At 47.0% G+C, this 21,453-nt stretch overlaps 2 protein-coding genes across 6 annotated transcripts in view; one reads left to right on the top strand and one right to left on the bottom strand.

Annotated features, from left to right (window-relative positions):
- Nucleotides 1-187: 187 nt before the first annotated feature.
- On the top strand, nt 188-13,964 carry CEL (carboxyl ester lipase). Its single transcript, XM_053373686.1, has 11 exons — nt 188-384; nt 796-946; nt 2,596-2,718; nt 4,413-4,610; nt 5,335-5,465; nt 6,586-6,693; nt 7,623-7,740; nt 8,910-9,096; nt 9,723-9,926; nt 11,864-12,061; nt 13,670-13,964. Exons 1-11 carry the CDS (start codon nt 325-327, stop codon nt 13,863-13,865), a joined length of 1,674 nt encoding a protein of 557 aa, XP_053229661.1. The 5' UTR covers nt 188-324; the 3' UTR covers nt 13,866-13,964.
- Nucleotides 13,965-15,205: 1,241 nt separating this feature from the next.
- Nucleotides 15,206-21,453, bottom strand: part of RALGDS (ral guanine nucleotide dissociation stimulator) — a 91,887-nt gene continuing 85,639 nt past the window's right edge. For 4 of the 5 annotated variants that reach the window (XM_053373311.1, XM_053373308.1, XM_053373310.1 and 1 more), the window contains exons 15-19: nt 20,579-20,783; nt 20,182-20,268; nt 19,819-20,064; nt 19,148-19,262; nt 15,206-18,414 (exon numbers count right to left, since the gene is read on the bottom strand). In XM_053373311.1, coding sequence (XP_053229286.1) covers nt 18,239-18,414; nt 19,148-19,262; nt 19,819-20,064; nt 20,182-20,268; nt 20,579-20,783 — 829 coding nt within the window. In that variant the 3' untranslated portion in view covers nt 15,206-18,238. The remainder of the gene's footprint in view (nt 18,415-19,147; nt 19,263-19,818; nt 20,065-20,181; nt 20,269-20,578; nt 20,784-21,453) is intronic. The other variant, XM_053373309.1, reaches the window with a different exon arrangement.

Genomic DNA, 21,453 nt, shown 5'->3' with positions numbered 1-21,453 from the left:
TCCCAGTTGAATCCTTCTGAGAAACATAAAGGTGGGGATTGATCCTGGTTTTTCATCTGTGCTCACCTCCTCATTTATAACTCACAGCAAGGTTTGGATGTGAGAGAAGTGCCAGCTGTTGAATAGCCTGTGTCAAGGGAAGTCTCAAGGTTACCCCCAGTCACCCCACATTTACCTTGGAACTTTACACCATCTATTTGGCAGCCCCATGGAACCTTCCATGACGATAGTGCCACTCCCTTGTCCCATGCAGAGATAAGTTGAGTCAGCTTTGGGGTATAAAGGGACCTACCTGTACTGAATAAGCCCCATTTGGAGCACACCATGGGTCGCTGGGAAGTAATGTGCCTTGCCCTCTGCCTGGGCGCAGTGGGGGCAGCAAAGGTAAGCATGGGCATCAAAATATTTGCTTAAGAGACCACCACCAAGCTGCTGCTAATCAGGAATCAGGATCCAAAGAACCATTCTCTTAAATCCATGGGTTCAGAGGGGCTTAATTTTTTTTTAAAGTGTTCTTATAGAGTTATACAAGTGGGTCCTACAACAAAATGTTGCAGCATGGAGCATTCTCTGTCTGAGACTCCCAACGGTTCCATTCCATTCTCCCCCACTTAGATAGTTTTCTGTTTCTCCCTACTATGCTTAGTCCTCATTTGGCTGTCGTAGATGGTTTCCACTGCCTAAGTGTCCATTTCCTTCTGCTGGCCCCAACTAAAAATTGTGTTTGTGTGGTTTGGCTATATAGGTAATGGCACATGAAACTCAAATACATTTCTTCCCTTTTTGTTGGTTTAGCTGGGCATCGTGAACACGGAAGGAGGTTTTGTGGAAGGCGTCAATAAAAAGTTGGGCCTTTTCGGGGATTATGTGGACATCTTCAAAGGAATCCCTTTTGCTGCACCTACCAAGACTCTTGAAGACCCCCAGCCTCACCCAGGCTGGCCAGGTAAAGAGGGAGCGGGGGGGTGTCTGCACTTTCTTTTTTAACATTTTTTTTAATGTATTTTATTTTTTACGTCTGCACTTTTTTTTTACATTATTTTTTATGTCTGCACTTTTAACTACTAACAATGCCCCCTATGAGCATTCCAAATGCTGAAAATGGTTTCTACATCGTTATATTAGGAATCCTCACAAGAACCATGCAATGTGCCCCTGTGTTGTTACTTCCATAATTACAGTGGGGTGGGGCTCAGATTGAGAAAACAGCAACTGGAGCTGCCATGCAGAAGTTCACCTGTTCAATCTCCTGTGACATATACAGGTACGGCTGGGAGAGACTCCTTGCCTGAAACCCTGGAGGGTTGCTGCCAGTTGGTGTAGACAGTATTGAGCAAGATGAACCAATGGCTTGAAGCAATGCAAGGAAGATTCTGATGTTCCTAAACTCATTTTTACCCTGAGCTTAACTATATGGCCTAGCTGGAGTGACTCCCCTATGAGGAAAGGGTTAGGTCTTGATAAAAGGTGCAATGCAGGAGGACATGGGTCATCGATTTGACCTCTACAAAATAATTCAAAACACACATATGTGTGTGTGCTTCACTCTTGCCACATTCAGGGCCTGAGTTAATTTTTCTAATGAGGTGATTTGCCAAACATAGCCGTCCCATTTTTCCAGAAAGACCTGTCCCGTTGTCTTCCAAGTTTAAGTTGTCACTACCCAAAGTTGCTACTAAAAAGTTGCTAAAAAAACTCCATGCAATTTTGAGATCTCTTTTGGTCCCAGAAACAGATTCAGCTCAGTTAATTGAGGTGTTATGACAATCTCCGGCTTAATAACGACTTTTAGATCAGAGGATAAACAATATAATTGCAACTTGTCCTGGTTTCAAAGGTTCTGTCCATGCACAAAAACCACATGTACCCAAACCTTTGGAGCCAAAGAGAACTTTCTGGCCTCCTGGAGCAGGTGCACTGAGCAGGCATCTCTCACAAGCAAGGCAGAGAGCTTAAAGCCTCTTTTTTGTGCTGAGTCTGCTTGGGTTATCCAGCTTAAAAAGAGCTTTTTAAGCTCTCTGCTTTGCTTGTGGGGAGGTGGGCAAGGCCCATTAGTTGCACCAACTCTGGAACTCTTGCATGAGATTTTGCAGGGACTTGGGTGGCCCTACAAGATCTCATGGAAGCCTCCCAGAGCTAGGCACTGGGCAGGCCTTGCCCCCACGAGCGAAGAGGAGAACTTGAAAATTCATTTTGTACCAAAATTTGTGCCATTTTAACGAGCTCGCCTTGAAGTCATGCGAGTTAAATGTGTGTATGATGCTGTCATACTGAACTTGCCTAGAAAGGCTGCACTTCTTTGGCATTCTGGCCACGCATGTTGTTAAGTTCTTATGACTTAAGAGCAACAACATTAACAGGCTGCTTAAAGTGATAATTGCCAGGGTGTCAAACACTACATGCCCTTTGGCTTTACCTCTCTCTGTGTTAATCCCCCACTTTTGTTTTGATATTTCTTTTGCTGTATTGTGATTTTGTGTTTTTGTGTGTGTGTGTCGCTCAACCAGAACTATTTTAAAATATAAAACAAAACAAGCTTCCCTCTGGATGCCAAGCTGACAGTCCTGTACGTGTGTTCATCACTTTCTCTCTCAGGCACCCTGCAGGCCAAGGAGTATAAGAATCGTTGCATGCAGTCCACACTCACCCAGACAGATGTGCGTGGCACCCAAGATTGTCTTTATCTCAACATCTGGGTCCCCCAAGGGAAAAAAGAAGGTCAGTGTCCTTCAAAAAGGATATTGTCAAGTTAGAAAAGCTTCAGAAAAGAGCAGCCAGAGTGATCAAACAACTCCCCTATGAGGAAAAGGTTGTAGCATTTGGGGCTTTTAAGTTTAGAGCAGTGTTTCCCAAACTTGGGTCTCCAGCTGTTTCTGGACTACAACTCCCATCATCCCTAGCTAGCAAGGCCAGTGGTCAGGGATGATGGGAATTGTAGCCCAAAAGCAGCTGGAGACCCAAGTTTGGGAAACACTGGTTTAGAGGAAAGGTGAGTGAGAAGTGAAACGACAGATGTTTATAAAATTACACCTGGCATGGAGAAAGTGGACAATTCCACCCACACACCCCATCTTCTCTTGTAACACTAGAATTCATGGGCATCCAATGAAGCTGAATGTTGGAAGATTCAGGGCAGAGAAAAGTCCTTCTTCACGCAGCACATCGTTAAACTATGGAACCCACAGGAGGTAGTGATGATGGCCACCTACCTAGATGGCTTTCGAAGGGGATTAGACAAATGCAAAGAGGAGAAGGCTGTTCATGGCTACTAGCCGTGATGGCTACACTCTCTTTCCATGGTTGGAGGCAGCAGTGTTTCTGAATACCAGTTTCTGGAAACCACAGGAGAGGAGGGGGCTCTTGGGCTCAGGTCCTGCTTGCTGGTTTCCCATTTGCTTGCTGGCCACGGTGAGAACAGGATGCTGGACTAGGTGGGCCACTGGTCTGATCCAGCAGGGCTCTTCCAATGTTCTTTAGCTGATAGCTGGGGCAGAGCATGGGGTCTTGCGCAGATGTTTTCCTCGCTGTGCAATGGCATGTGTTAATTTGTGGGATGGAGAGCTATTGTTTTTGACTTTCATTGTACTGAATGAACAACAGCTTGCATGAGAGCTGGTGTGGGGTCATGTGATTTCTTGCTGCGCCAAAATCGGTATACAACCTCTGATTGTGAACGGGATCCGTTCCAGAGGCCCGTTCGCAACATGAAAAGAGCACAACCTGCAGTGGTGCGTCTGCACACACGTGGGTTGCGATTCACTGCTTCTGCGGATGCGCGTGATGTCATTTTGCGCTTCTGTGCATGTGTGAGCGGCGAAACCCAGAAGTAACCCTTTTGGTACTGCTGGGTCACCGCGGGACGTAACCTGAAAGAACGTAACCTGAAGCAGACGTAACATGAGGTATGACTGTATCATTCCCCACTCTCCACTTATTGAGAAGAGGAGTGGCATCTTTGGGACTCCTCACAGAGGCATTGTATCCTTTAAACTGGGGTGGGAGGGAGACCTCAGCCTTCCAGCCCCCTCCCTCTCTCTGGCCATGGGGAAACTCTGTGGTTACATCCCTCACCAACCCTGCCTTGCACCCTCTGACAATGCATCTTGCTTTCCTGGTTAGGGAACAGAGAACAGTGTGAGCGTGTGCAGAAACTAGTCTTGCCATACAAAAGGTAAAATTTACATTGGTTGCTTTGTCCGCTTTTGCCTTTAGCCCCGCCCACCACTGGTATGTGGCTCCCAGGAGGTTACCCAGAAAAGAATGTGGCCCTTGGGCTAAAAAACTGCTCCGGCACTCCTGCTTTAAATGTGCCCCCATCAGTCATCAGTGGATATTTAGGCAGAGATCTTTGAGTTCTGGCTTCCTGCTGGCTCACGCCTCTGCTTCTTCATCCCTTCCCCTTTCTGCTTCAGTCTCCACCAACTTGCCGGTGATGGTCTGGATTTATGGGGGAGCCTTTCTCTGGGGTGGCGGCCAGGGACCCAACTTCCTGAGCAACTACCTCTACGACGGGGAGGAGATTGCCACCCGCGGAAAGGTCATTGTGGTGACGCTCAACTACCGCCTTGGACCCCTGGGTTTCCTCAGCACAGGAGATGCTAGCCTTCCAGGTAAGACCTTTCTTTGGGGGGATATCCCCCCCCACAGCTACAGTCATCTTGCATAAGTTAAATTTTGTTTTGCTGTTTCCCTCCAACCTTTGCATTGGGGACTTGGGAACCTGTGACTCTTCGTATGCTGCTGGACTGCAGCTCCATCATTCCTCTGAACACTGGTCATGCTGGCTGAGGCTGATGGGAGTTGGAGTCTAGCAACATCTGGAGTGCCATCCCTGATCTAAGAAGAGGGATTCTTTAATAAGGGAATGCCTTTTTCAGAGGCATCATTTCATGTCTTGCATGCGGCAGGAAATGTTCCTCCTTAATTCAGGGAAGGGGGATCTGTAGCTTTCCAGATGTTGCTGGAATACAGCTCCCATCATTCCAGACTGGTGGCCTTGCTGGCTGAGGCTGATGGGAGTTGGAGTCCAAAAACATCTGGAGGGCTCCTGGTTTCCCATTCCTGATCTACACCTACATGTGTATATGTACCTGACAACTGAAAATCACACACAATACATCTAATCTACAAAATCTTATGGTGTTTTTTAATGCTAAAGGTTCTTTGAGTTGCTTTTCCTGGTCTGGCCTCACAGTGGTCTGGCTCAGAAAAGCTCAGCTGAGTTATTTATTTATTTAACTGAAATATTTATGTCCCACTTTTCTGCTTGACAACAGCCCTGCAGGCTTACTCCTAGGGGTGTGCGTGTGTGTGACTCCAGCTCTTTTCTTTCAGGTAACTATGGCCTCAAAGACCAGCACATGGCCATTGCCTGGGTCAAGAGAAACATAAAGAACTTTGGAGGGGACCCCGACAACATCACAATCTTTGGAGAGTCTGCTGGGGCCGTCAGTGTCTCCTTACAGGTATGGGGCCCTTTCTTTCTATTTCATTTTGTTAAGGGTTTAATTCAATTTAATTTTAATTTTTCTTAGGTGTGGGGCTCTTGATTGGTTCAGGAGTTGAGTCACAATGTGTGGTTTTGTTATTGTGGGGAAAGAGCTACTGGAAGAATGAGTGGCAGTCAGGGAGTGCTGGCAGGAGCAAGGGATGGGTGGAGAGGGTCTGCTGGGAAACAGCAGTTTGGGGAAGGGCTGTAATAGCTCAGTGGTACTGTATAGAGCATCCCTTTATTCAGAACTTTGAGGACTAGAATCCTATTATATTTGTAGGAGAAAGGGCCAAAGCTCAGTGGTGTGGAGCACATACTTTGCATTCAGAATGCCCCAGGTTCAACAACTTCGCCAAAACAAGCTCAACAACTTTTGTGTCCGGATTTTCACTTTTTGAAATACAGTGGTACCTCAGGTTACATACGCTTCAGGTTACAGACTCCGCTAACCCAGAAATAGTACCTTGGCTTAAGAACTTTGCTTCAAGATGAGAACAGAAATCGTGCTCTGGTGGCACGGCAGAAGTGGGAGGCCCCATTAGCTAAAGTGTTACCTCGGGTTAAGAACAGTTTCAGGTTAAGAACAGACCTCCATAACGAATTAAGTTCTTAACCCGAGGTACCACTGTATGCCAACCCTAGATAGCGGCTTCCTATTTTCCTAAACAATATAAGGGCTAGAAGCTTGATTCCCCTCCCCAAAGGGAAGCTGAAATTTTCTGAATGCTGACCTCTTACCGAGTACCACCTTCTGAGCTTTATTTTTTTTTGTCTTGGATATCAGTGCCCTCCCTTCAGATGTGAAGGAAATAAGCAGCTATCTTCTCTTTAAAAGATATCTGAAAGCAGCCCTGTTTAGGGAAGTTTTTAATATTTAATGCTGTATTGTTTTTAACACTTGATTGGAAGCCGCCCAGAGTGGCTGGGAAAACTCAGTCAGATAGGCGGGGTATAAATTTATTATTATTATTATCATCATCATCATCAAGTCCTTCTTCTGCCGAGCATCACGACAGACCGGTTGTCTGACTCGGTATAAAGCAACTTCCTATGATCTCCTATGACTGTCTTCTGTCCCTTCTCCTGCACTGTAGATGCTGTCGCCCTACAACAAAGGATTGATCAAGCGGGCTATCAGCCAGAGTGGAGTCGGCCTCTGCTCTTGGGCCATTCAGAAGAACCCCCTCTACTGGGCTACCAAGGTAATGCAATGTCAAATTGGAGAGTTTTCTTTCTTTTTTCAAAATGATTTTTCAAATTTTTTTCCGGAGTAACACAAAAACCACATCCATGTAGCATAACAATAACAAAACAAGAAATTATGATGCATTGAATTCTGAAAAATTATAGATAAAATGGAGTACTTTTTATGATGGTGAGAACTGATAACAAAGCAGACACAAGTGTACAAAACAACTATGCCAGGGGAACAAAACTCCTTGGGAATCGTATCTCCCCATAATGGGCATTGTGAACCTGGAGGGAGATGTTCGCTCTCCTAACGTAAGATGAACTCAATGAAAAGGTACCAGGTGACTGAGAAATAATCTTTAGATTTAACACATCTGGCCTGCTTGTTGTGCTCTTGTTCTTTTCTCAGATAGTGCCTGATTCCATACTTTACTTCCCCAGGCTTGGATGGTAAAAGGGGACTGATGCCTCCAGTGTTGTGCTATCTTCAGTTGGGCAGGAGTCACTAATAGAACAGTTAAACCTTTGCCCAGCACTTTTTACATGTTGTATGGAAGAATTATGGATTTTGAAGGGATAGGCTGTGTTCTTTGGCTCGCGAGGTACAGTGGTACCTCTGGTTGCGGACGGGATCCGTTCTGGAGCCCCGTTCGCAACCTGAAGAGAATGAAACCCACGTCTGCGCGTCTGCACATGCGCAGGTCGTGATTCACATGCACGTGGTGTCATTTTGTGTGTCTGCGCATGCCCGAGCAGCGAAACCTGGAAGTAATCCTTTCCGGTACTTCCGGGTCACCATGGGATGCAACCTGAAAACATGCAACCTGAAGCAAACGTAACATGAGGTATGACTGTACATGGTTTTTGGAAAATGCCCATTGGGAAGTGGTCTTGTTTGAACGTGAACTTGCCTGAATTTCTCCTCTGACTCTTCTTGCAGGTAGCTCAGAAAGTTGGCTGCCCAACAGACAACACCACAAAGCTAGCAAACTGCCTCAAGGTCACCGACCCCAAGGCCCTGACGCTTGCTTACCACCTAGAGGTGCTTAATCTGCGCTGTAAGTTGGACTTCAAGCGGTGAGGTGGGGCTGAGAATGGGTGCCTCTGTAAACTGTGAGGAGCAACAGTCTCTCCAGAGACTTCGGAAAGCTAAACAGAAGTGTCTTTTAAAAATGAATGCTATTTATTTATTTTGTAAAATCTTTATATATCACAAAACTTTTGAAGCAGTTTATGAAAAGAATAAATATATGAAATTATGCTTAAAAAATAAACCCCGTTAAAAGCAACAATTAAAAGCCTTCAGCAAATAATCAAAACTAATGATAAGCTAAAAACCAGATTAAGAAACATTCCAACATGCTACATGTCTGTCGATAGGTTTGTCAAAGCAAAAATATTTTTTGGCAGGTGCTGGAAAGGGTATAGCGAAGGCTCCAGCCTGTTGTCAATGGGCAGGGAGTTCCATGGTGTGGTCCCCGTCCCCCCATGTTTTAACATTGATTTTTGAAAAATCTGGAATGAACGTTATGTGGCACCTGTAACAAGGCCAGTTCTGCAACACACACACACAAAAATGCACAGATAGCACATAGGATTTGAAAAGTGGAGAGGAACTGGGAGGTCACCTAGCATGCTCAAATAGGAATTACTATTAAATAAGAAAAGGAAGAAGATGAGCGCTACAGGCAGAGTATTAATTCCCATCCCAAAGTGTAAGATTTGCTCTTTCCACAAGGTCCCTTGGAGGAATTCACAGTGGCCAACCTAGATGCCATTTATAGGAAGCCCACAAGCAGGATCTGAGCATAACAGCTCTCTCCCAATTCTTGATTCCCAGCAATGGGTATTCTGATAGTTATATACAGTTAACTTACATTTAACTTGTGCACATCTGGCTTCATGTGCTTGGCCTTATTTATTTATTTTTAATTAACAGGTGTGGAAAGTGAGGGTGGGGGTCCAGGAGAAATAACTTTGGCAATCCCACCTGCCGTTAAACCCAATGTATTTTGACTATACTCTGTTTTGACTTCAGGCATGATCCCTGGAACGTAACCCCAGTCACCTATATATCATGTTCTATTTACCACCATAGCCTATATATCATGAGGACTAGAATTCTGCAGTTCAGTAGCTTTGCTGTAGTATAGCATATGACATCCCTCCTGCAGGACGTCCCTTTCCTATCCTAAACAGTCCAATTGGTTCTCTCCTCCCCCTGCAGATCCTCTCGTCCATTACCTTGCCTTCTCCCCAGTGGTTGACGGAGATTTCCTCCCAGATAACCCAGAAAATCTCTTTGCCAATGCCGCTGACATTGACTACATCGCAGGGGTGAACAACATGGATGGGCACTTCTTTGCTTCAATTGACATGCCTGCTCTCAACCGCCCGCTAGTGAAGATCACAGCGTAAGGGGTGGGGTGGGGGAGCAAAACCTGATTATCTGTGGGTGGAGGAGAGGACAGCCTTGTCCTGTGGCATAAGACAGAGATGGGGAACACCCTTGCTCCTAATTTCCTAATTTATATCACTGAATGCAAAAAATGGGGGGTGGTCATATCCCGTATGTAGATAAAACTACTGATACACACATGTTTTAGAAACCACAAATTTTGACCAAAAAGAGTGAATCAACTTGTTGCTGAACCCTTTAATGCTGAAAACCGCAACCTATTGGACAGGTTTTATGTTGGAATAGATCCAACATTAGCAAAAAGGGAGAACTTTTGGATGGGCGCACAAACACCTGGAGGATTGTGCCAGCCATTGCTCAGCTTCAGCAAATGAAGCCCCCCTGAGCAGTCCACCCTCAAAACTCTAGGACTGCCACCTTGGAAGCTGCTCTCAACAGTTCTGAGAACAGTTGATGAAGGTGGAAGCTCAAACATTTTGCTATAAGAATTTGAAAGTTTCTGTTTTGCTAGTCACTGTAACTAATAGATAAAAGGTTTTTTTAAGGGTTTAACTGCATCCTACCAGGATCCAGAACAAACTTGCCTGATGTGCTGTTTGATGCTTTTGTTCCTCTCTGCAGGGATGACATGTACCGTGTGGCCCAGGGCCTGACAGTGGAGAAGGGGGTGGAAGGAGCCAATGAAACCTTCTCCCTCTATACCCAGGTGTGGACTGACCACACAAGCCAGGAAGTCATGAAAAAATCTGTGATAGACCTGGAGACAGACTACATATTTCTGGTGCCTACCCAGCAGACACTTAGTCTCCATTACCAAAATGCCAAGTGAGTGTTTCTGGAGGGTGGAATGAGTTGGTAGCTAGGGTTTCAGAGAGAGAGACTTGCTGGTCAGTCATTATCTCTGCTTACAGTGGTACCTTGGTATACAAACTTAATCTGTTCCGGAAGTCCGTTCTTAAACCAAAGCGTTCTTAAACCAAGGCATGCTTTCCCATAGCAGCGGGGAACTCAATTTACAAATGGAACACGCTCAACAGGAAGTGAAACATGTTCTTATTCCAAGGCAAAGTTCACAAACCAAAACACCTACTTCCGGGTTTGCAGCATTCTTAATCCAAGTTTTCATAAACTAAGCTGTTCTTAAACCAATGTACCACTGTATTTCCATCCTGTGTCCTCCTTTTTAGGGGGGTTCTTCTGCACTTGCAAGGAATTAGTGTGGCAGCACCTACTCACCGGAACTCCCTGCCTATTGATATTAGGCAGACCCATTCACAGTACGGTTTTCAATGCCTGCTCAAAACTTTTTTGTTTAGGCAGACATGTAATTTTAATAGATATATTTTTACCTATATCTGGATTAACATTTTCTTATGTCAGCTTGTTTCTGTAGCTCAGTTGGTTAGAACATGGTGCTGATAACACCAAGCTTGCAGGTTCGATCCCAGCTGCATATTCCCGCATTGCAGGGAGTTGGACTAGATGATCCTCAAGGCCCCTTCCAACTCTACAGTTCTATGATCAGTATTTATTTATTATGTTTGTTGCTTTTCCTCCCACTAAAGTGCCTCAAACCAACTTACACTGTAGAAACAAAGTTTTGTTTTCTGAAGAATATTTTACATTGCTTTATGTAAACCGCTTTTTCTGGGTGGCATAACAACTTCGGTTTTCTGAAAGGCAGACTTCCTCTTCATTTCCCGGAAAGGGTATTAAGATCAACAAATGAAACCCTCCACCCCCATTGTTCAGCCTGGACACTGAGGTCCAGCTCCAAGAGTCTTCTGGCAGTTCCTTCACTGCGAAAAGTGAAGTGACAGGGAACCAGGCGGAGGGCCTTATCAGCAATGGCGCCCATCCCGTGGAACACTCTCCCGGCAGATGTCAAAGAGTTAAAACAGCTGTATAACTTGTCATAGACATATGAAGGCAGCCCTGTTTCAGGAAGCTTTTTCCTCCTTTCCCTATTTGTTTTTGTTGGAAGCCGCCCAGAGTGGCTGGGGCAACTCAGTGAGATGGTTGCAGCATAAGAAATAAATTAATAACATTAGTTTTTCAAGGCGCAATTATTATTAGCTTGTGGTAAGGCAGAGATGACCTTTTCTTCTGGTGGCACTACTGTTATGGACCGCTGTCCCTGCTGATCTACAAGAGGCACCATCTGCACTGCTGTTCTGCCATCTTTTAAAGCTGTGCCTCTTTGTATTCCCCTTAATTTCTTGACCCCAATCTCCTGTTTTAATTGCTATGCTGTTTAAACATGTTAACCACAAGTGTTGATATTTTAATGTTTTTAGTGGGGCTATTTTATTGTGTATTTTAATTCTGACGTCCATTAAGCAACATGAATATTAAGGGTGTCAGTCCTCCTAATGAGTAGACCCGTTTTAATTAATGGACATAAGTTAGTCATGGATATTAATTTCAGTGGGTTAATCCTGAGCAGAATTAATATTGACTACAAAACCGAAGAAGATTGTATTGGATACTAGTCCTAACTTGGAGGAGACCTACTTAAAGTAATGGGCAAGACTTATTATTTATATTATAATTATTTATATCCTGCCTTTTATCCAGACTGGGACTCAAGGCAGCTTACACAAATAAAAACAAGACAGATAAAATATAGAAAGCTAAAATAATATAAAATATGTCCAGTAAGAATGTTAGGAGAGGAGTTTGAATCCCAGTGAATTTTGCTGTTTCTTTCCTTACTCACCATGCCTTTCTCTCTCTCTCTCTTCCCCCCCCCCCCATTTTAGGAGTGCCAAGACTTACAGCTACCTGTTTTCCCAGGATTCGCGAATGCCTGTCTATCCCAGCTGGGTTGGTGCAGACCATGCTGATGACCTTCAGTATGTCTTTGGGAAACCTTTTGCCACTCCTTTGGGCTACAGAGCTCAGCACAGAAAGGTTTCTAAGGACATGATAGCTTACTGGACAAACTTTGCCAGAACAGGGTAAGGCCTGCTCGACTTTGTTGCCAATGTCCTTCTCCCAAACCCCTAAACACGAGACGTAGTCCTGTCCAGCTTTTAAAACCCTATTATTTCTCCCCACTGCAAACCACCTGAAAATTGCTGAGGTCAGACCACTCTATGCAACTGACCTCATTGCTGAGCGGTTTCTATCTTCAACCCCAATATCTCCTCCTGTAACAAGCCCATTTAAACTGGTTCTATCCTCAGGTGGCAGAAAAAAGAACAGTCTTCCTCTCAATAACAGATGATGGGGAGCAACTGGAAAGGGGCTGCTTGTAGGCTTCCCATTGAGACACCTGAAATGGACACAGTGAAAGCAGGATGCTGGGCCCTTTTTGCTCTGATCCAGCAGTCAGGCTCTTGGGTTCTTAGTGGTATCATGTCCCGTGTCTCCTTTTCTCCAGGCTGAACAGACCTAGTCCCTTCAGCCTTCTCTGCATAAGGACCATTTCCCATACTTCTGACACCTTTGTCCCTGTTTGTCTGAATCAAGGATAGTCAATATGGTGCCCTCAAGATACCACTCCCATCCTCCCTCACCACTGGCCAACCATGGCCGGGGCTGATGGAAGTTGTAGCTCAACAACTACACCATGTTGGCTGCCTCTGTTCTAAATTTGGAACACAGGAAGCTGCCTTATACCATTATCATACTTTGGGGCCATTTAGTTCAGCATTGTCTATATACTGACTATCAGCAGAGATGCCATTGAGGTTTGAACCAGGAACCTTCTGCATGCAAGACTCTACCGCTGAGTTATAGCCCTCCCTGCATCATCTTATGAGATGCTTAGCGACTTACCGTATTTTTCGCCCTATAGGACGCACTTCCCCCCCTCCAAAAATGAAGGGGAAATCTGGGTGCGTCCTATGGGGCGAATGCAGGCTTTCGCTGAAGCTTGGAGAGCGAGAGGGGTCAGTGCGCACCGACCCCTCTCGCTCTCCAGGCTTCAGGAAGACACCCGCAGCCTAGGCAGCCCTGTGGGAGTTCCCGCAGGGATGTCTAGGCTGCGGATAGCAGCCTGCTTCCCGGAGTGTCGGGCGCCCTGAAAGCAGAGCTCCTGGCTCTTCGGGAACACATCCGCAGCCTAGGCAACCCTGCGGGAGATCCCACAGGGATGTCTAGGCTGCAGATAGCAGCCTGCTTCCCAGAGCGTCGGCCGCCCTGAAAGCAGAGCGCCCGGCGCTTCGGGAACACATCTGTAGCCTAGGCAGCCTTGCGGGAGTTCCCCGCAGGGCTCCCCACGCTGCGGATAGCAGCCTGCCGCCTGACGGGCGGGGCACACTGAAGCAGAGCGCCCCTTGCGCCGGGCAGACATCGGCCAGCCCCAGAAGCTCGGGGGACAGCAGGGAGGCGCAGCGCCGCCATCCCACTGTTCTTCGACCTGGTTAGGTTTCCCCGACCTGCTTTTGGGGCGGAAATAAAGGAAAAATATTTTTCCTTTATTTCCCCCCAAAAAAACTAGGTGCGTCCTATGGGACGGAGCGTCCTATGGGACGAAAAATACGGTATATTACTTAAGCTGGTACTGTGCCAGTCACAAACCTTCCACTGAGTGTGTGTTTGTATTCTTCACCCTTTCCTAGTGACCCCAACAAAGGTGAATCGGAAGTCCCCATTGGGTGGGTGCCTTATGATACTCAGCATGGCTACTACCTGGAGATCAACAAGGACATCAACTATGAGTCAGCGAAGCAAGGCCTGAGAGCTCCTTTCGTGAATTTCTGGACTGTCGCCTACAGGAGCCTGCCAGACGCACCCGTCACCTTGGATGAGAAGTAGAAACTACTTGGGAAACAGTCGCTTCCATTTGTCCAAGAACCAAAACAAACAAACACACCCAGATTCAGAATGAATAAATAAATCTTAACTCTTTGCAGAGATTGTGAGTTTATTTGTTCTTTGCCCTTATTCATAGACTATTCATAGGCCAGCCAACCTCTGCTTACAAACTTCCAAGGATTGTGTCTCACCTTTAGAATTCTGGCCATGACACCAGCCCCAGTAGATCCTCTTGCTCTCTGCAAGAGTTAATCCATGCTTGTAAATGACTGCCTGCTTGGCTCCAAATGAGGGCCCCCACTAAAGGCAAAATGCACACCAGTCACATAATTAGGAGGGAGAGGATTCATGGACAGAAAGCAGAGTAGCAGCCCCTCTGAAGGGAAGTAAACTGGCTACATCTCTGATATCTGAGGGACGGAATGTGCCAATCTGTGTTCTTCCAAGGACCATTGTATGGCCACACAAATCCAACACTCTCACCCTGAAAGAGGAGTTGTCCGCTGGGTCCCTAGACTTAGGCCCATTAGTTCCATTCCGTCTGTTTCAGCATCACTTCGGTTATCTACAGTGCTTTTTTTCTAGGGAGTTGCGGGGGGACGCAAAACCCTAAGCATTTTGTGAATCTAAGCTTGGCCTCATTGAGGGGCAGTATTTCAGTATGAGTAGGGAAATGAGAGTACCCCTAAACATTTTTTAAAGAAAAAAAAGCACTGGTTATTTATAACCCTACAATAACATTCCAGTAGGAAACTATGAAAAATTATTTGTTTTCTTTATTTCATATTTCTTAGTGTTGTTTTAACTTCCAAGACAGTTGAAATTTTAAAAATATATCTATAGCCCAAAAGTTTCAATTTCTATGCAATATAAGAGAAAGTAGCAGTTCCTTTTCTCGTTCTCCTGCTAATCAGTTTCACTGGATGAGCCTACCTGAATTAAGTGTTACCAGAGGGGAGGAAAATAACACCTTTCTACCTACCCCATGCAGTTTCTTAAAAACTAGCATGCCTCTCCCCACTCTATTAAATGAAGTGGTGCTTCTAGGTAAGAATTGATTGTGGGCTCAGCGTGGTTCATGCCACCCTCATCTGAACACCATCCTGGTGGTTATTGTTTTCCTATTCCCATGTTAAGTGCAGGGGGATACAGGACAGCATTTTGTAGAGGACATTGCAGAAACCTCACATGAGCATCAGTGAATGAACTTACGTACGTGGCAGGGAAGCACCCAAATCCCAGTTCTTAAAGCCTCTCCTGTTTTTCCAGTTCAATAGCATCCTTTCGGGGGAGGGGGATAATTGTTTGCTCACGGCACAAAGAAGCTGGGAACAACTTGGTCCTTTGCCTCAAAATCAGCATTTTTATTGAAAAAGGCTAATTGCATTGCTGTATACAATCACACCAGGTAGTGTGCTACTTCAAGGAAATTGGTACAAAATATACCTCATTTACAGTCACCAACATGGACCACACACTCACGTACACACACACATACACACACCCTAGCAGCTGTGGACTCTGTTGTCACACTCCAATGAGAAGTAGGGAGAAGCAGCAGCTGTTAAGGAAAAAAGCTTCAGGAAGAAGTGTTTGTGCAGTGAGGAAGAACTGGGTGTGGGGAGGAAGTTTCTGGAAAAGGTACATGTATAAAAAGGATTTAGTGGAAGCCTAGCAGGGAAGCAGTGTCACAACTCCAGGCCTGAGGCCTTTTTTTGTGTGCACAAGGATTTTGTGGGTGAACAGGAAACCTGGTGCAGGTCTAGCAAAAAGTTCTGCACTGGCTGATCCACAGAGAGAGTCCTTGACAATGGCTGGCAACAAAGGCCACAGATCCCCATCCTCCCAGCCGGCAGCAAAAGGGGATGGAGACAAAAAGGAAGCTATTCTGTTGCTTAAAGCCACCAAGAGCGAAAACGCAAGGAAGCCGCTGTTCTACAAAACGGATGGGGGAGTATCTTCCAGCGTTTGTCTAAACAAGAAGAAATAAAACCTTATTTACAGGATCAACACCAGAAGCAGATTGGACAGTAAATGTGGGATAAATATAAGACAGCCCACTGCTGCCCTCAAGGAGACTATCCGCTCCCTTCATAGGCAGAGCAAAGCCGATTGCCTTTCAGATAATGCTGTTTTGGTGTAGGGGGTGGGGTGTTTTAAAAGAATCTCAAAAACCCTGGGCTTATAAAAACAGGTCTGGCAACTGGAGAATTAACAGCCCTCTTTTCTATGAGATCCTGAGCAAGAAAGCAGATGACTTCTGAGGATTAGGTTAAGAGAAGCTCTCATAAGGCTAAGCCAAGAAGGTGCTCTTTAGCTGATCGTTGGCTCCCAACCTCTAGATGGGAGGCAGGACTCCCATCCACACCTGGATGGCACCACCTTAGATAGGCCAGCTCTAGAACCAGAAATTGCAAAGCCTGCACAGAGAAAGATGTTGCAGATTCTCAATTACTTACACCTCAACCACTCCCATGTTTCTAGCTGTGCTCATTGTGGTTCTTTTTAAAACAAACAACTTTCCCGTTAGTCGATTGTACCAAGTGTATCACCAAGGCTGCTCCAATGGAAGTCCTGAGGTGTTGAGGACTCTAGCTTAGTCACTTTTATGATTATGAGTGTGCTGTGGGTCTGTTTGCTCCCTCTAGTCCTATAACCACAGTGACACAGATAGACGCAAGCTCACAAAGAGCGCAAAGGAGGCAGCAGAATTTTGGAGCTTGAAGAGCATCTGCATGGCCTCTTCGTAGTGTTTAGTGAAAAGCTCGTGGCAATATTTTAGTGGTAAAGATAAAATCAGAAGACATTTTCCCTTGCCATGTGGGGGAGGGGGCAGAGGTGGGTTGCAGGACACCTGCAGATAAAATAGGCAGTGGTCAGGAACGATGTGAGTTAAGAGTCCAGCAACTTTGGGGGGTGGGGAAGGCAAAGGTTCACCCTCCTTGTGCTAAAGCACTTTTGACTCCACCCAAGAAACCCTGTCTGAAATGTCCTGTACGTTTCAACAAAGGAGTATGTAGCATATTCCCCCATTCACACACTCAAAAGGTCTCACACAATTCAAAAACATAAAACTGACCACGCTAACAGATATTTAAACAGTGTTAGTAAAATGTACAAATCCAACCAGTCTATTTACATAAGCAATAAATATTGGGAGTGGGGTGGGGTGGAACATTAGTAAATTCATTTTGAGATTCTCTTTACAAAAAAAAAATCTGATCACATCAGACAATAGTCCACAGACCCTACTTCACTGTCAAAGGTTCTTAGTCCATTAAAACACACACAAGAAAAAAAACTGGAGTGGCACTTCCCAAGAGGGAGGGGGGCAGTTTCCTTGCAACCCTTTAGAGCAAATCACTTAGCCCTCCTCCCACCTCATCCTTCTCTCCACCCAAGGTCCTTATTTACAGTGTGTTTTGTACAGAAACCAACTTCCTTCAACTCCTGCCTCTGTTGGCCAGCGGAGGCGTTTTGTCATAGAAACACGCTTGCCATTTTTGATCTTTGGTGGAGGCTCTTAATAGAAAGGGGAGGGGGAAGGAGTTTGGAAAAGTTCAAAAAAGTCTTGAGTGGGTTGACCCTATTCTGGCACAGGATCCACCTTCGCTGGTGGCCTTAAATCCACACGAGGAATCCACAGGGCCCTCCATGTGGACAGGCAGCGGTGGGGGAAAGTTTCAGACTCCTGTTGCGGACAAAAAAGTGCATTTCTGGACCAATTCCAGGCAGTGAGTTCGCTTGACCAAGACAACCAAGAAGGAACTGTATCCAGGAGCATGGAAGATGAAGACGGTCATTGCCCCACACATGGGCTCGCCCCAATCTCCTGAACTCCCAGTCCCCAGCCTCTGCTCGGGTGCATCTTAGCAGAGAACGGAGAAAGCAAGACCCCCTTAGCAGCACCACGCTGATCGGTGTAGACACCTAAGGCAGGCTACGGCTTCAGGCAGCCACATAAGCTTGGCTTGCACCATGGAAAGGTGTTTTGTTTTTTTAAATGGAAAATAAAAATGTCCTCCTCGTTGTTGTTGTTTTTAAAAAAGACGAGATGCAGACCTGATTTAAAGGCAAGGGCCAGCTGCTGCCAACGCAGAGAGAGAGAAAGCGCGAAGAGCAACGTGCAGGAGCGGCGTTGCTGCTAAGGGATCCCGCTTCCAATTTCCAGGGTTTCGGCTGGGGCACCTTCTTGGCAAGATGGAGGAAAGGGTCAAGGCTGCCGGGCTGGGGAGATCAATCACATCATCTCTCACACACCTGCCCCCAACCCCATGGCGTTTAAGACAGACTGGTAGCCAAGAGTGGAACAGCACTGAGTTGGTGAGGGGGCAAAGCCCGTGGGCGGGGCAGGCGACCCTCTTCCCCAGGGGTTAGAAGATGCCTTTGGCAATTTTGAGGCCTTTCTGCTTCATCCGTGGCAGCGTGGAGCTCGATCCGTGCTTGATCTTGACGGCCTTGGAGAAGCCTCTCTTCTTGAGCACAAAGTCGTAGTTGGCAGCAGAGTTCATGGCGTAGAAGACATTGGCGTTGTCCGGGATTTTCAGTTCTAGGAGGATAAGGGGAGGGGAAGCGAGAGAGAGGGAGAGAAGGAGTCAGGTTCAAGGACTGGGCTTTTAAGGAGATGCTACGGAGAGGGGACGCGGGTGGCGCTGTTCCTCTTGAGGACCAGAAACTTGTCCTTTTTTAAAAAAAGGATTACGTATCAGGTAGGGTAGGGGTGAGGGACACGGGTGGCTCTGTGGGTTAAACCACAGAGCCAAGGACTTGCTGATCAAAAGGTCGGCGGTTTGAATCCCTGCGACAGGGTGAGCTCCCGTTGCTCGGTCCCTGCTCCTGCCAACCTAGCAGTTCGAAAGTATGTCAAAGTGCAAGTAGATAAATAGGTACCACTCCGGTGGGAAGGTAAACGGCATTTCTGTGCGCTGCTCTGGTTCGCCAGAAGCGGCTTAGGCAATCTGGCCACATGACCCAGAAGCTGTACGCCGGCTCCCTCAGCCAATAAAGCGAGATGAGTGCCACGACTGGACCTAATGGTCAGGGGTCCCTTTACCTTTACAGAGAGGGGAACAGCTCCAATTCCCACCAGCCCCAGCCAGCATGGCTAGTGGTCAGCATGGCCAACCAGGTACCCAAATTGGAAGCCACGAGCAGGACTCTTAGCTGCAGTGGCACTTCTCCTGACTTGCGATTCCCAGCAACTGGCGTTCAGAGGCCCACTGCCTCTAACAGTGGAGGGAAAACATAGCCGTAATCATGGCTAAGCAACCACGGCACCTCACCTCTCTCTTCTGAGATGATCTGAATGAGCTCATAGTCCTCCGGCCGATCCCCATCCAGATTGTGTTTGGCCATGGCTTTACGGATCACAACCGGGGTCTTGTCCTGGCTGGTTACCTGGAAAATATTAATGTAAAAACAAAAACCCACATTTAGGCAAGCAGCTACTCTTGAATGCAGAAGGCCCCAGGTTCACTTGCCCATGGCACCTCCAGGAAGGTAACCTTCCTTGAAACTCTGGAAAGCTACTGCCTGCCAGTGTTGACAGTACTGAGCTAAATGGGCCCATGGTCTGACTCGGTATAAGGCAGCTTCCTACGTTCATCAGGAGCATCTAGAGTTCAGTGGGCAGAGGATCTGCTTTGCAGGCAGAAGGTCCCAGTTCAACCCCTGGCATCCCCTAGTAGGGCTGAGATAGGACTCCCTGCCTGAAATCCTAGAGAGTCTCTGCTGGTCAGTGTAGGAAGTACAAAGGCAGATGAGCCGATGGTCTGACTTGGTTTAAAGCAGCTTCCTAAGGACTAGCACAGAACATTTGGTGAACGGATATCCTAGGCTAGCTCTTTACATTTGCTCCCAAAAGGCTTCCCGAAAAAACCCTCCGGATTTCTAACTGCACCCAACTACCCACCTCACAGAAAACAAAGACCCCTCCTCGTCAAGAGACCCTCACCAGAATGCTCTTGTACATGTTTCCATTCTCCACGGCCAAGCTGACCCGGATGATGCAACAGTCGTCAATTTGCTGGTTATAGAGGGGCAAGGAGAGAGAGGAGTAGCTGGAGATGCCTGAGACAGAGCGCTTGTGGGTGCGAGAGGCCGTCACTGGCGTGGAAGAGACAGAGGAGGAGGAGGCGCTGCTCGAACTCGAGCCAATTCCAGAGGTGTCCAGGGAGGAAAGCGAGGTGGATTCCCAGAACTGCGGAGGGAGGAGAGAAAGAGGGGAGAGAATTAAAGGGCTTTATTTAAGCCTCCTTCAACAGAGCGGGTGTTTCCTTTTCTGCCTCCCCAGGTATTCCTTATTGAGAAAAATCACCTTTCTACTACAGGCAGTGCTCAGGGGCACCCCCTCCTGGCCAGAAGCGGAGTTGAACGTCTGGGCGTCCAGGGCGGGAAGGTAACACTAATGGGGCGGGATAAATTACATTTCAGAAACATGCGGCACCTCGCAAGACACAGGCCCCTCCCACCTCAAGCGCGGGAGGGGAGGGGCTCATATCAGCTCTGCCCACCCGCCCCACCCACCGCCAACAGCCTCTGAAGCCTGCTCCCTACAGGCGTTTGCCTTGGGACAGAAGGATTTCCAGGCCTGCCCGTTCCAAAACCTGCCCCCCGCCCCCAAAGCGAAAGTCGGCCGCTCCCCTGACAACGGGGCGCACCTGCCACCTGCCCCCCTGGGCGCAAGCGGGGCCTAGTGGGACGCTGTCTTGTACCTTCTTCTCTTGACCCTCAGGAGAGTCAGGGATGAAGCTGATGTTGATCTCCTCTACATCGGAGCTGCTGGAGCCGGCCGACGTGACACTGACGGAGTCAGCCATGTCCCCACTGCACAGGTAGGGTCCGCACTTCAGCTGGTCAAAGGACTTGGAGTGGGAGCTGCCGCTGGCACAGGAAGATTCAGTGCTGGGGGCCTGCCGGCTGGGAAGAACAAGGAAAGCAAATAAGCAGCTTTCAGGAAGGGGCCCAGGTGGCTCAAGGCAGAAGGCCCTAGGTTCACTCCCCAGTGACATCTACGCTCCCTGCCTCAATCCCTGGAGAGCTGCTGCCCATCAGTGTAGACCGTATTGTGCAAAATAGGAACATTCTAAGCCAGGCCAGTAGTCTATTAAAATGAGGCTTCAGTTCAGAACCATGAGGACTAGGACCTTACGTTGTTTTTAAAGGAAGAGCTCTAGAATGCAGAACTTTGCAAGCAGAAAATTGCATGCTCAATCACCAGCATCTCCAGATAGGCTTGGCAGAGACTGCTGCCAGTCAGTGTAGGTAATATTGGCTAGAGCCATGGTGATGTAGTGATTGGAGTGTTGGACAAGGACCCGGGAGACCAAGGTTTATATTCCCCCTTCAGAAGGTCCCAGGTTCAATCCCTACTGGCCTTGGGCTTAAAATAAAACAAGTGTACTCAAGCCAGTAGGATGTTAATTAAAATTACATTAACTAGCCTTGGGTCCCCATATGTGCTTGGATTGCAACTCCCATCATCCATGACCAAGCTGGCTGGGGATGATGGGCGTTGTAGTCCAACAATGCCCGACAACCCACTGTTACAAGTAACCCCTCTAAGCTAGCCTATCCCCAAAGTTGGAGG

This window comes from Podarcis raffonei, chromosome Z (genome assembly GCF_027172205.1).
Source record: "Podarcis raffonei isolate rPodRaf1 chromosome Z, rPodRaf1.pri, whole genome shotgun sequence".
NCBI classification, from domain to species: Eukaryota; Metazoa; Chordata; class Lepidosauria; order Squamata; family Lacertidae; genus Podarcis; species Podarcis raffonei.
Note: the sequence above shows the minus strand (reverse complement) of the source record. Positions and strands in the feature narration are given on the sequence as shown.

Bases quoted from the DNA above. Each gene is read 5' to 3' on its own strand.
- CEL (XM_053373686.1), top strand. From the start codon at position 325: ATGGGTCGCTGGGAAGTAATGTGCCTTGCCCTCTGCCTGGGCGCAGTG. The intron at 5,466-6,585 runs GTATGGGGCCCT...CCTGCACTGTAG, and splicing joins CCGTCAGTGTCTCCTTACAG to ATGCTGTCGCCCTACAACAA. The intron at 9,097-9,722 runs GTAAGGGGTGGG...TCCTCTCTGCAG, and splicing joins CCGCTAGTGAAGATCACAGC to GGATGACATGTACCGTGTGG.